General features: G+C 34.3%; 2 protein-coding genes across 2 annotated transcripts; both read left to right on the top strand.

Annotated features, from left to right (window-relative positions):
• The first annotated feature begins 456 nt into the window (after positions 1 to 456).
• On the top strand, positions 457 to 1,642 carry LOC128547756 (uncharacterized). The gene is made up of 3 exons (XM_053520896.1): positions 457 to 492; positions 832 to 1,041; positions 1,341 to 1,642. Exons 1-3 carry the CDS (start codon positions 457 to 459, stop codon positions 1,446 to 1,448), a joined length of 354 nt encoding a protein of 117 aa, XP_053376871.1. The 3' UTR covers positions 1,449 to 1,642.
• Positions 1,643 to 5,940: 4,298 nt separating this feature from the next.
• LOC123550437 (uncharacterized) lies at positions 5,941 to 9,838 on the top strand. Its single transcript, XM_053521849.1, has 3 exons — positions 5,941 to 6,229; positions 7,302 to 7,345; positions 8,072 to 9,838. The coding sequence occupies exon 3, from the start codon at positions 8,226 to 8,228 to the stop codon at positions 9,537 to 9,539; it is 1,314 nt and encodes a 437-aa protein (XP_053377824.1). The 5' UTR covers positions 5,941 to 6,229; positions 7,302 to 7,345; positions 8,072 to 8,225; the 3' UTR covers positions 9,540 to 9,838.
• Positions 9,839 to 13,816: the final 3,978 nt, after the last annotated feature.

The following is a 13,816-nucleotide window of genomic DNA, read 5'->3' on the forward strand; positions in this document are numbered from 1 at the left end:
AATGAAAATACCAGGTATACCAGCAATAGAGAAGTCCCAGGAATTAATTTTTGTGGCAAACGGACAGACAGAAGGACGACGGGACGGACAGACGGGTGAATAATCGACCGTCAGACAATGTAAAATCAATATATCTCTCCACATGTCGGAAGATATGAATTCCTTTCTGAGCTATTGTTTGATTAAAAGTGATTATATGTGATCCAGTATGATACTGTATATAATTTGATTTATTTATCACGGCCATGTGCAAAACTTGTTGGTGGACATTCACTGTGCTGTAGGACAGTGTGTTCTCTATATAATTCATTTTGTTTGCGTTAATGTAATTTTTGTGTCGTTATGTTCTTCGCTGTTGTTAACGTATACATGTGTTTAAAGCTACGCATTGATATCGCGCTGTTAGTTTGTCTGGTTCCCGGGTTACTCTGAAAGTACGTCAGGCAAAGCACAATAATGGCGGCGCCCAGTGCATGTACACGGTTACTTCAGGTAAGGAATATTCTTATTAAGCATGAACATTTTCGTTAGATGGTGGATTTGGCAGGAGTAAGGTATAATATACGTCATTAAGACTCGATTTATCTTTACCTAGCAATTATTACCGAAATATTAACCTACAACCGTATCAATAAAGTAGACATAATTCGGACGTTGTAAATGTCACATTACAATTTCGGATTCTTTATTTTGACATGATATTCATGTAGATTCGAGACATGACATTGGGATTATGTGCAAAAAATAAGGAAACTGGACATGTTTTGTCATCTTAATGAAAGTTTGATATGCCATGTCCATAATATAAAGTTTATCATTCGACATTTTTAGAGTGCTGATCACACATATTCGAGTTGGAAGGAGACAAAAGACAAATGTCAAGCTCGGGTTCCTTCGATTTTCGGAATAGATCATGGTCACAGTAAGGGATCAGTAACACCAACCAAAACAACAACCAAAACATCAAAGAAAAGAGCGAGAGGGCTCACGACTCCTACTGGAAAGACTCCATTCCAGCTGGCAAAGAAGATTTCCACAGTTGTAAGTTAAAGGCATATTTCTGAGTAAAACAACAACAGCGATAACATAGACATTATTAGGAATTATTGTGTTGAAGTTCAGTATGTTAAATGTTCCACAAAGATACAAAGTTTCTTTTCCTTTTAACCAACACAAAGCAGGGTGAGCATATACATTTTGCATGGTTGTAAATTTTGTCTTTAATTTTATCGACATCATTTATCAGATTGGATGAAAATATCCAGAATATTACAATTGTTGTCAGTAAGTTGAAATGATAAATTCTAAATCACATATGTCTAAAATAATTTTTTTTCTAGGAAAATAAACCACGGCAACACATTCACCGGACATCTAAAGAAAAAGACTTCCTGATCAATTATGCGGCAATGAATCCAAGAGGCACAGAGACTGTTCAGGAATACTGACAAAAATGTGCTGAACAGATAAATGTGAAGTTCCACGGAAGCAACAGAAAAGGTAAAAGAGATTATCTGTTAACCTTAACTCTGTTTCAAGTTCTTTATATTTTTGTATATAAATGCAACAAAACCTTTGAGCTTACAGAAACCTTTTATTTGCTTTTAGAATTTCTTTTTAAAATCATTTATAAGCTAACACATTCTTATGGCCTCTTATTTTTTCAAGACTTTCATGCTAGAGTCTGGCTCAGCGTCAATGTGTAACAGGTGGTGTAAAAAATCGTGACTCGACTGAGGCTCAAATCCAGGGTCTCCTGCTCATTGTGTTTGCACTTTAACCACTGAGATACCAAGCCACATGCCGATCTGCCTAACGATTTATTGGTACTACCCAACTACAAGTGTTTGTTATTACCCTGTGAAATATGAATATCAGTTAATAAATGCCTAAATTGAAAGCTTATTGTACTTAATACAATATTAATGCATAAGCTGAAATTGTCTTCAGAATATGAATAGAAATATTACTGTGTTGCTTAGAAATTCAATGAACTAGCAGTTCCACATCTAGTGTTTCTTTTTTCATTCCCATCAAATTCTTGGAAAAAAGCTGGATGTATATTCAAGTAAATATTTGTTCATTTCTTTAGAAAATACAGTATTTAAAAGACATTTTTGAGGACAATATTATATTTATGGTGATAAATAGCATATTTACTGGTCATAATAAGTTTTGATAATAGATCCCATATTCTCATAAAAAAAGGCAATTTTCCCCTCTCAAAAGCCCCGCCAGCTTTCTCCTTAGACTGAAAAAATCACTGACATCAAAATTGCTAACTTTTTCAGGACAGATGACACAAAATTAGATTGGGTGTTTATGCAGCCAACTAAAGACATTCGGGTAATTATTATGTGTTTGTTTGAGCAATTTCTTCAATATTGCCTATGTAGCACATGTTATTAATTAATTGTGCATGTATATAAATTATATTTAATTAACAAGGGTTAATGCACTATTAATGAATAATCACCAACACTTTATATCACTACATGTGAAAATTCACGGGGTATGTGTTATTTAGCTCGACATTTCAAAGAAAAAAGAGCTTTTACTGTCACTTTTTTGTTGGCATTGGTTAAAGATTTTTATAAAGTCAAACTGACTTGAAACTTAGAACAGTTCTTCACTATCAATGTCTATATTATTAGAAACAGTCCCCTAACTGTGAAGTGCTTTTTGACAGAATGATGCTCCTTTTTACTTAGATTTGTTTTTTAAGAAGTCAAATATCCCCGTGATTATCATATGGGAGAGTTGGCAGTTTTTTCCCCCGGAGAACAGGTTAGTACTAGTAAAGTATCCAGAAACACTGGTTAGGTTAACTGCCCACCATTACATAACTGAAATACTGTTGAAACATGGCGTTTAACACAACACAAACAAACTTACTATCTTATTTTATACCTTTTGTATGATAATGATAGTATTGATGTCTAAGATGTATACCATCTGTTTGTGAGAAGATTAATTTGTATGTTTGTTTTGGTACTTTTTGTAGGAGTCAGCAAGCAAGTCTGCACACAATGTCCATGAGACTGCAACGAAGCGATTGCGGCAGTACCCACCTCCGACTAATTCTGACAGAAATTGTCTTATTTCGTCGCCACGTAAATTTTGGAAGTATATAAATAAATTTAAAAATACAAATAATAGTCAGAATGATGTAAAATTAGATGATTTTGTTAGACATTTTTCAGATATTTCAAATGAAGCTATGAACCAGTGTGCTGATACTGATTTTACAAGTTCTCGAAATGTACCATTAAATGTTGAGCTACTTGATAAGCAAATACCTGTGGCAGAAGTCAAAAAAACTATTTCTTCATTAAATAGGAATAAAAGTTGTGATTATAATCGAAATGTTGCTGACTTTTTCATTGACACTAATGACTTTATATCTCCATATCTATGTGTTATTTTTAATCATATTTTTGATACTGGATTATATCCTGAGGCATGGTCTAAAGGAGTTATAGTACCGGTAAATAAAAAGGGTTGTAAATCTGAACCTGCAAATTACAGAGGGATTACACTGGTAAATTTCGAAGATTTTTTCATTGCTACTTAGAAATCGTATTAACAAATGGTGTGAATCTGAACAAATATTTAATGATGTACAATTCGGTTTTAGAGATAATCGTTCTACAGCTGATGCTATATTCCTTCTACATGCTATTATTCAAAAAGTACTGTCTAAATTATGGTGCATTTTTATAGATTATCAAAGAGCTTTTGATACAGTTAACAGAGATACATTGTGGTATAAATTAATACAGACTGGCATTAGCTGTAAAATGATAAATATTATTAAATGTATGCATCAAAAAGTACAGTCATGTGTTAAGATATCAAGTACGATGTCATTTTCTGACTTCTTTGATGTAACGATCGGATTGAAACAAGGGGAGCCATATCTCCCTTGCTATTTATTTTGTTTATCAATGATATCACAGAAAACTTAAATTGGAATGATTTTACGGATAAAGATCTTGAGCTTCTTTCTATGTATTTAATATTATTTGCTGATGACATTGTATTGTTTACGACTGATCCTAAGAGCTTACAGTCTCAAATCGATTCCATTTATCAATTTTTAATAAATTGGGGTCTAACAATAAATGTTAATAAAACAAAAAATTGTGTTTTTGAAAACAGAAAAACTCATCATAATGAAGAATTTTACATCAATGATGATAAAATAGAAATAGTTGATGATTTTACATATTTAGGCATTAAATTTTCTTACACTGGTTCTCTTTTAGGTGCAGTTAAGGCACTGAATGATCAGGCTTTAAGAGCCTATCACAATATACTGTTATTAATTGACAAAGTCTGTTTAGATGTTAAGACAAAATTACTGTTTGATAGAATGGTACCTATTTTACTGTACGGAGCAGAAATTTGGGGTGTTTACAATTTCAAGGGTGTCGATAATTTATATTTGAATTTTGCAAATATTTACTAGGAGTAAAGAAGCAAACGCCAAATAATGCTGTGTATGGTGAATTAGGTGGCATTCCATTATCTACTATTTGTAAAGAGAGGTCTGTTAAATATTGGTTGAAATTAATGAAAAATGTAGATTCTCCAATGAATAGTCTGTATCAAAATCTATGTTCAAATGTTGTTGGTAAGAACTGGGCTAAACGTATGCATTCTATTATTGACCATCTGGGTCTGACACATGTGCGTCAGTATTTTAATCCGAATATTAACTATCTCCCTGCGTTCAAACTGAGATTACGTGACCAATTTATTCAAGAATGGAATGCATCGATTAATTCAATGTCAAAGCTGAAATATTATTGTCAGTATAAAACAGTCTTTTGTTATGAAGAATACATTGATAAAATTGCCAGTGAAAATTTAAGAAAAATGTTTACTTGTTTCAGATTAAGCTCCCATAAGTTAGAAATTGAGTCTGGTAGATTTTATAATATTGATTGGAACAAACGAATATGCAGAATATGTAATCAAAATGCAGTTGAAACTGAGTACCATTTCTTGTTATGTTGTAGTAAATATACAGATGTTAGAAATAAGTATTTGGGAAATATAGCTTGGCCTACAATTCAGATGTTTAAAAATATTATGCTAACAAGAAATAAGAAACGTCTTGTAAACATCTGTAGATATATAAAAGAATCTGTGACGATAAGACATAATACCCTAACAAATCTTGCTGTTTCTTAATCTGTTACTGTTTGGTATTTTATAGCATGTGATATTCTCATAAATGTGCTATGTTTATGCAATATATGATATTTTTTGTTTGCCATGTTTATTATATGCTGTATGTTAAATGGCCAAAGGCAAGTTTAATTGCCGATTTTGCTAATAAAGTTGATTGATTGATTGATTGATATCATAAGTAAGTATACATTTTCATTGTTTTAAACAAATGACAAGGTGAAAAAGTCAGAGCTTTGACCACTTAAATATCAAGCCATCAATTATTCCATCAATCTTTGATGTATCTATATATCTTGAACTTTATGTACACTCCAGTGTATGGGGTAGGTCTTATATGTGAGTGTGTCTTATTGTTGGAAACATCAGTACGTGAAAATTAAGTTGAATAATGACTTACACTAAATTTGTAAAAACATCAATGTGCTTGTGTAGATTTTCTATACTTTAAAAATGTAACAATATGTAATTTAGGACATACTTGTGATACTGTAACATTTGTGCTTCAATGCACATGTATGTATACTTCCCTACTGAAATATGCACACACAGTTCATCCTTTGATATTTGATGTCGAAAGGTTGTTTTCAGAAACTACTGACAACCTCTAAGCAATATTTTCTGGGGTTTTTTTTCAGAGACTGGTACCCTTAGTCAAATAGCTAGAGCAACTTTAGGGTTTGGCTCCTTGGGAGAAGAAATAAAAAACATGTTTTTATTCGACACTGAAATGGTAGCCAAAATATGCTCAAACAAAGGCAGTGCCCTATATCTAAAGAATTACGAACACTTATTTGATTTTCAGTGGGAAAGAATAATAAATGAACTCATGAAAAAACAAACTTTTCTTGCAGAGGTACTCCTAGCAATAGCACTGCCAAGAGATAGGATCGGAAACACAAAAGCAACGGAGGATCTCATTCCAGTTTTAGGGATGGCTTATGGGGCTTTGATGAAGCAGAGATATTATGCCCTAAATGGTGTACAAAAGATGATTACTACTGCCTTAGCCAATGAACAGACACATATGAAGGTATTACAATGATCTTTTAAATATAAAAATGTTTCAGCTTTAAAACCCATTACACCAGGCTGTGAGTTACATTTTCTGGCAAGTGATGTATGTAGAAAGGCAATGAATGTCTGAATACATGTATATCTTTGTATGATAATTATTGATTATATTTGGACTTAGTACAAGGAATAGTTAGGTTGATAAATTACAGGGTTGTTTATGAAAAGAAAGATGTAATTGTGGGTTCGGGAACTAGGTAAAAAATGTTATTTAAAGCCTTTTTGAACATAAAATAAAACATACTACAAACCAATGTTCTCTATCATAAACAGCACTTCAGAATAATTTTAAGATACTTCGACAGGAATTCAAGGAATGTCCCCCCTCCAGCTGGGGCACACTCCAGCAGGAATTCTGTGTATTCGGCTGTGTATTCACCAACTGGTAGAGGGGGACTAATTAGCACAGCTGGATATTTCATCTTATCAGTTTCTGTACATTCATCAATGAATGATCAGCAAATCAGTAAGACAATCAATAATCCAATACTACCAATATTATAAACCGTATGGCCCAGTGCACCATACTGGCAGAATTCTGTGTATTAGAGACTAATTAGTGAGAGGTCTGTGTATTTTACATTCATGTATATTGGGTTTTGGGTGGGGGTCACTTATAAAGGAGTTTTCCATTGCCCTTAATAATGAATTAAAATGTTTATAAGTAGGTGTTCTTTGAGACTTTCAGTTGTGTTTATTTACGAAGAGTATAATGGTATAATGTCATAAGCCATAAGCAGTGTTCATGTTTAAATGTCAGATGTTTTAGTTTCTGTATGTTTGGTATACAGTCAAACCTGTGTTAAAGACCACCTCTGAAAAGAGATCACCTGACTCTAAAGACTAAATGTTTGTTCACATTATAACATTTACAGTGTATTATAACCGTTAATCAAGACCACCTCACAATGAAGACCACATTTTGGCTCTCTCTACAGTGGTCCATATAGACAGGTTTGACTGTATTTTCTTTGTTTGCTTCAACATGTTATACTGTTGTTTGTTTAGTTCCTGTTACTGTTTTATTTCAGATGAGGCATCACTACAGATCAACAAGTTGTCAAATATACACAAGGTGGATAGTATTAAAGTATATAACATTCAAAATGTCCTTCAGAAACCATACTTTTCCTAGTCCCTTTTCCTAGCATTACACATAACAAACTAAGGAATCTGTTCTGGTATTGATTTCCACTGCCGCAAAAAACACTAGAGCTGTACATGCATTGAATGTATAAAGCAAAGTAACAGTTATATTATTTCCATCTGTATTTACTTCACTTACAAATTTGCTCTTAATAAAAGTATATCTGTTTCTATGGCTAACACTGTAACTTCTCTTACAACACAACGAGACATTTAGTTTTAAAGGTTTTCATAGAAAAACCTGGTGAAAAGAATGGGGTATGTCAGAAGGCGAGTGGGAAGATGGTTTCAGCACAATAACTTTACTTAAGGGTGGCTGATTTCGATGAAACTTAACAGGACAGCTAGCTTGGGATCGTATGTTGGGTCACTAGATCATTGTTACTTGAAACTTGAAAAACTAATTCTGCTCACTTACTTCAATATGAAGTGACTGATTGAGAAGAAACTTCGCAGTAATGCACATTTGATCTACGACCTTATAAATGAGCTTGTGTGAAAGCATGGTTCTAACAGAATTTCCACGTTCCTTGTTCTACATTAATGTACATTTCATCAGCACTATAAATCTTCCAATGAATAACAATTGTTTATGAAAACTGTGAATCTACTAAAGCATTTGTTGTGCTAAGACTTTCTGCATTTTATGTTTCAGGTCTATGACAGACTTCAACCCCTGGGAATTACTATCAGCCATCAAGGTCTGCTGGATACAATGACACCAATACCAGACAGTTTCAATTCTAAACTCATCGACAGTCTGAAACGAGAAAAAAAATTGAATAGTGGGAGACAATATTAATATTCAAATGGGTGTTGCTCAAGTGAGACAAAGTGTAGGTAAAGTAAGTCATATGGAGCACTGGTTTGGCTCGGCGGCAATTGCGCAAAACATTTCCTTCACAGATTTGAATAATGATGGTCCACAATGTGATTTACGTCAGTTTCCAACAGAAATGTTCATATTAAATGAGAAAGACTGGCAAAACATCACCTACAACTTCTCTATTCTTTCGTCTAGAGTTCTGGTAAATTTTTTTCCATGGTTAAAGGTTGCCACTTCTTCTGTTAGTCAACCTATTGCAGATATGCCTGATGCTATGAAAATCAAAAACGACGTAATACCTTTGCCAGTCATGCACAAGAACGAACAGAAATACTCGGATGTTGTAGACATTTTGGCATCATACCAAGACATATGTGAAAGTACGTACATGGCTGCTGGAAAGGCTATTGACAAAGTTTACATAGGAGGTGACCAGTTGACTAGAGAAAGATTTTCAGGGGCCAAAAGGTTGAGAGCTGCAGCCTTAACAGAAACAGAAAGATTTGAAGCTTTGTATCCTATAACATTTGAAGTTTTTCACCTACAGATGGCTGTCCTTACACTATATTATCAGATGCTATATGACGAGTATCACACTGATATTTTTACCCTCCACTGTCAGCGGATAAGATTGCTTAGAAAAGATGCTAATGGACAAGATGTAAAAAATCATTATGACAGTTGTAAAGAACTAGCCATATCTGTAATCAAAGCATATATAGTTCTGGCTACATGTGAACAGTTTGAAATGCCTAACTTAAACTTCAAACCTGACTTTGTCCCAGAGTTAGATACCATGACAGATGAACAAAAGAAAGAGTGGTTGATATCTAAAGCATCACCTATTGTATGTCAAGTCACATCTACAAGCAGAAATGTAACTGATGGAACCTTAGTTGAAGATGCCTCCCCTTATATAATATACAACTACAGTAACATACTAGTTGAGTTATGTCTGGTGTTTCTGGAACTGTGTGATATTGTAAAAAATCCTAACAGAAAAAGATTCAAAACTAGTATGAAGTATTTAATGATTGTAATGAAAGGACATGACAACAAGTCCAAATGCGCCTTAGAAATCTTACGCTTACTATGCCAACAATTTGCTTTGCTTAGTGAAAGGGCTGCTAATAAAGCAGTGTATGGGTTATTTGTTAACACAGGAAAGACAATAATCCCAGTAGACCTACAAATGGAACACCTTGTAAAATTGACCAAAGGACACCTGCGGACAATGTGTTCAAATGTAACTGATGCATCTCTGGTGAAACGTAGTAGTACTTTTTGGTATGGATGAGATAAGTGCAGTGTTTGACAAGGAAACATCTGTATTGACTCGTGCACATAAACATAAAAGAATTTCCTCAAAGGATGATGAAACTAGAATTATCTGTGACTTGAGCTCAATAAAACCATTCACTAAAGTTCCAGGTAGACAAGCCACGTTCTTCAAAAAACAACCAAGGAATCCCCTCACCAAGTTGAATGCAATTGACTTTATAAATTTGATAAGATTTCATCAGCACAAATTCTACTTTGAACTAAGTCAAGTAGTTATGTCGGTAAAATACCTTAAAGAGACAGTTGTGTAAATTTCCATTCAAGACCAAGGTCCGGTTGACAAACATTGCAGCAGATTTTTTGTTTACTTGTGTTGTTGAAACCGAAGTATTCATTTATAAGTAATCTTTTGCATTTGTCACTTCTGCAGTATTCCTTCATGTTTGTCTGCATGTGTGCTACAGCCAGGTCATTGTTGTTAAAGTATAAAATAGCCTGTGCTTGACTTTCAGCACGTCCGGACCTACCAATCTCTTGAACATAGGCTGCAATATATATGAACATTTACTATAAAAGTCATTTATCTGATCTGTAATGTAACTTGATTTATATTTATACTTCCCTCTACTTCAGCTCGCAATAAAGAGACCTAAGTTTTGATATCTACCTAAGTTTTGATATCTTTATGTTTATATACTATAAATACCACATAATCAGGCATGTTTGTCTTTATGACATTTTTGTCATTTCCAGTTTAATTGCTGCACGTCTGTCATCATGAGTGTTGTAAGGATGTGAATAGTCAGAAGTTAACAGTTTTCATGGATAAATTCATAGAAATACAGTAGATTCCACTTAATCGCATATCTGTCAATTGCATATTCCTGTTAATTGCATAAAATGTTGAAGTACAAACCATCTCCTAAGTCTTTAATGTATATAGTTATTGTTCATTGCATAGGTTTAACCTGCCATTCCTATTAATTCCTGTTTATTGCATAAAAAATCAAAACTGACGAAAAACCCTGCTATTTTGAGAAAAGTTATTGACATTTTTGCAGATATTTTATTAAAAGATGTCAGAAACAGAATGGCAAAAGCTTTATTTTTACAATGACTTTGTTTTCATAGCAAAATGTTCTCTTGCATATGTTTGTAAAGCCATCGGTTGATTTCTTGTTAGTCTTGTAACAAGTTTTTATGCTCCCCGTATGGATAAAAAACTTTTATTTTAAACGTTACTGTTACTTGTATATTCCTGTTAATTGAATATTTTTTTACTAACAAAAGAGTTAATTAATTGAACATTTTTTCACTAACAAAACAGTTATGCAATTAAGGGGAATCCACTGGTATTTTTTCTATCGAGTTTTTTGTTTTTGTTTTTAGGGATTACTTGATATTGACCCTTGATCCTGACAGTCACGCAATACTATCTTAGTTGTACTTGTAATTGTATACATATGGATTTAGATTTCTTATCACACATGTTTGGTAGTAAGAGTAATGGAAAATCTATATTTGTTATATGATATATAATGCAAAACTTGGATGTTGTACAAGTAAAGCTTAAAATGGTACATAATAGAGTTATTACTGCCGTATGTTGTTGGTGGTCCTGCATGTATTACTCGCTGTATGTGCTTTAAGTCTGCACCCATGCCCAGTGCCACTGAAGCAAATACCAATCTTAAACAATATGTTCCTGGTGGGGTCTGTAATTTTCCCAAGATCATGTCCTTCAACCGATAAAAAGACAGATATACATGTACACACATGTTATATGTATATATGATAAGGTTGTGACATACTGGTTAGATAGCACGTTTATGTTTGATAAACCCAGCATTTGCAGAAAAGATGAAGCCTTGAGACAACTGAGTAAATAACTCCTGCTTTTTATAGAAATTTATAATGAATTATAATTAAACAGATTCATAGCAAACCATAATTTGGGCCGTGCCATGAGACAACCAACATAGTCTGATCAGGCTCCATACTGTTCGCTGTTGCCCTATATAAGGTTCATACTCTCTTTTTAGCGGACAGTATGGAGCCTGATCAGACTGCACGAATGTGCAGCTGATCTGACTCCATGCTGGTCGCAAACCCACTATATTAGTTTCCTCATGGCACGGATCATTTAAGTGACCACTTTACTACTTTCAGTGAGGATTGCAGTGTTATGTTAATACAACAACCCAAGTATAATTGTACCCTCCGACAACAAAGTTGTAAGGGGGAGGGGTATACTGGTTTCAGGTTGTCTGTCTGTCCGTCTGTCTGTCCGTAGACACAATCTTGTGCGCACCATTTCTCCTCATCCCCTTGACACAATTTAATGAAACTTCATACAAGTGATCAGTAACCACAGTAGTTGTACATGGGGCATGTTAGGTTCTTTCAGAATAAATATTTGCAGAGTTATGGGACTTTGTTTTTTGTTACTATACTATATACATAGACACAATCCTGTGCGCACCATTTCTCCTCATCCCCTTGACACAATTTAATGAAACTTCACACAAGTGATAAGTAACAACAGTAGTTTTGCATGGGGTATGTTAGGTTCTTTCAGAATTTTTTTTTTGCAGAGTTACGGGACTTTGTGTTTTGTTACTATACTATATACATAGACACAATCCTGTGCGCACCATCTCTCCTCATCCCCTTGACATAATTTAATGAAACTTCACACAAGTGATCAGTAACAACAGTAGTTGTGCATGGGGCATGTTAGGTTCTTTCAAAAAATAATTTTTGCAGGTTACGAGACTTTGTTTTTGTAACATACTATGATACATAACACATCTGCATCATTTCCCTATCCCTTGACACAATTTAATGAAACTTCACACAAGTGATCAAGTATCAACCTAGTTGTGCTTTGGGATGTTTGTTAGATTTTTTTGCAGAGTTAGGGACTTTGTTTTTTGTTATATACTGTATACATAACACAAATCTTACATCTCTCTTACATAATTATGACCAAAGTGATCAGTAACAACAGTAGTTGTGCATGGGGCATGTTAGGTTCTTTCAACAACAAAAATTGCAGTTATGAGACTTTGTTTCTTGGTAACATACTATGTACATACAGTCTGCATAATTTCCCGAACCCTTGCACACAATTTAACAAAACTTCACACAAGTGATCAGTATCAACCCTAGTTGTGCATTGTGCATGTTTCGTTATTTTGCATAGTTATGGGACTTTGTTTTTTGTTATATACTGTATACATACAGTCTATATACATACAGTCTACATAATTATGCAATCTTCTGTGCATCAAATTGCAATGTACTGTGTCAGTGCATGCGGGGGGTACATTCATCACCTTTAGTGATAGCTCTAGTTTATACATGCAGTTACCTTCCCACTGCTATTTTCCACAGAGGAGTGAAACATTACTACTCTGGCATTCTCTGGTGTTTTCTCTCCAGCATAAAAACTGTCCTCTAGGATCTGTCTTGCCATTTCATAGCCGTAGCCAATCCATTGTATTGATTTGCAGTAGATTACTGTGATGGAAAAGCTAGCTCCCATATGTTTAAGCTCTTTCAAAACTGGTTCAAATATATAGTCATAAGGGGTGGTGGAACAATTCCCTCTTGCAGTGGCACTTGGTCGCTTAAGCACTATAAACTCTATATTTTTTTTTTGTTGGACATGTTATAACAGTTGTACAGTTTTCCATTAAAAGATTCTTCATGATTTGTTTTTGTCCAACACTTGTTACTGTGGCTGACAGTGCCAAAACTCTACAAGAAAATATGTCCCTTAACTGACAAAGCTGTCTATAATCAGGTCGGAAATCCTCCTCTCCCCCCCCCCCCCCCCCCCAGTCTAATATACAGTGTGCTTCATCAATCATTAGATATGTGTTGAGTCTTTTTACATTATCCCGTCTGAAGAAATCTGTAATTTTTCGATTGTTTAGAATACCCTCTGGATGGGTGAATATATATCTTACCGTGCCATCAGCAATGTGATTTGTAGCCATACTACCAAGCTTTTGAATTTGTTGTGCATTGAGAGGCACAACAACAATGACCAGTGAATTTGGGTCTACAAAAGGTAACATTTCATAAACCAGAGATTTTCCAAACCCAGTTGGTAAGCAGCAGATACAATAAGCCCCACCAACCAGAGCATCTAAGGCTTTTTGTTGAAGGGGTTTGAGCTCTTTTATATCTTTTTTATGTTGACGATTGTAGGCCGTCAGTGCCATACAGTACCTCTCATCCTGAAACAGGTACAGTAAATTATTAGCAGCTAATATACAGGGTATT

Source organism: Mercenaria mercenaria, chromosome 13, assembly GCF_021730395.1.
Source record: "Mercenaria mercenaria strain notata chromosome 13, MADL_Memer_1, whole genome shotgun sequence".
In the NCBI taxonomy this organism is placed as follows: Eukaryota; Metazoa; Mollusca; class Bivalvia; order Venerida; family Veneridae; genus Mercenaria; species Mercenaria mercenaria.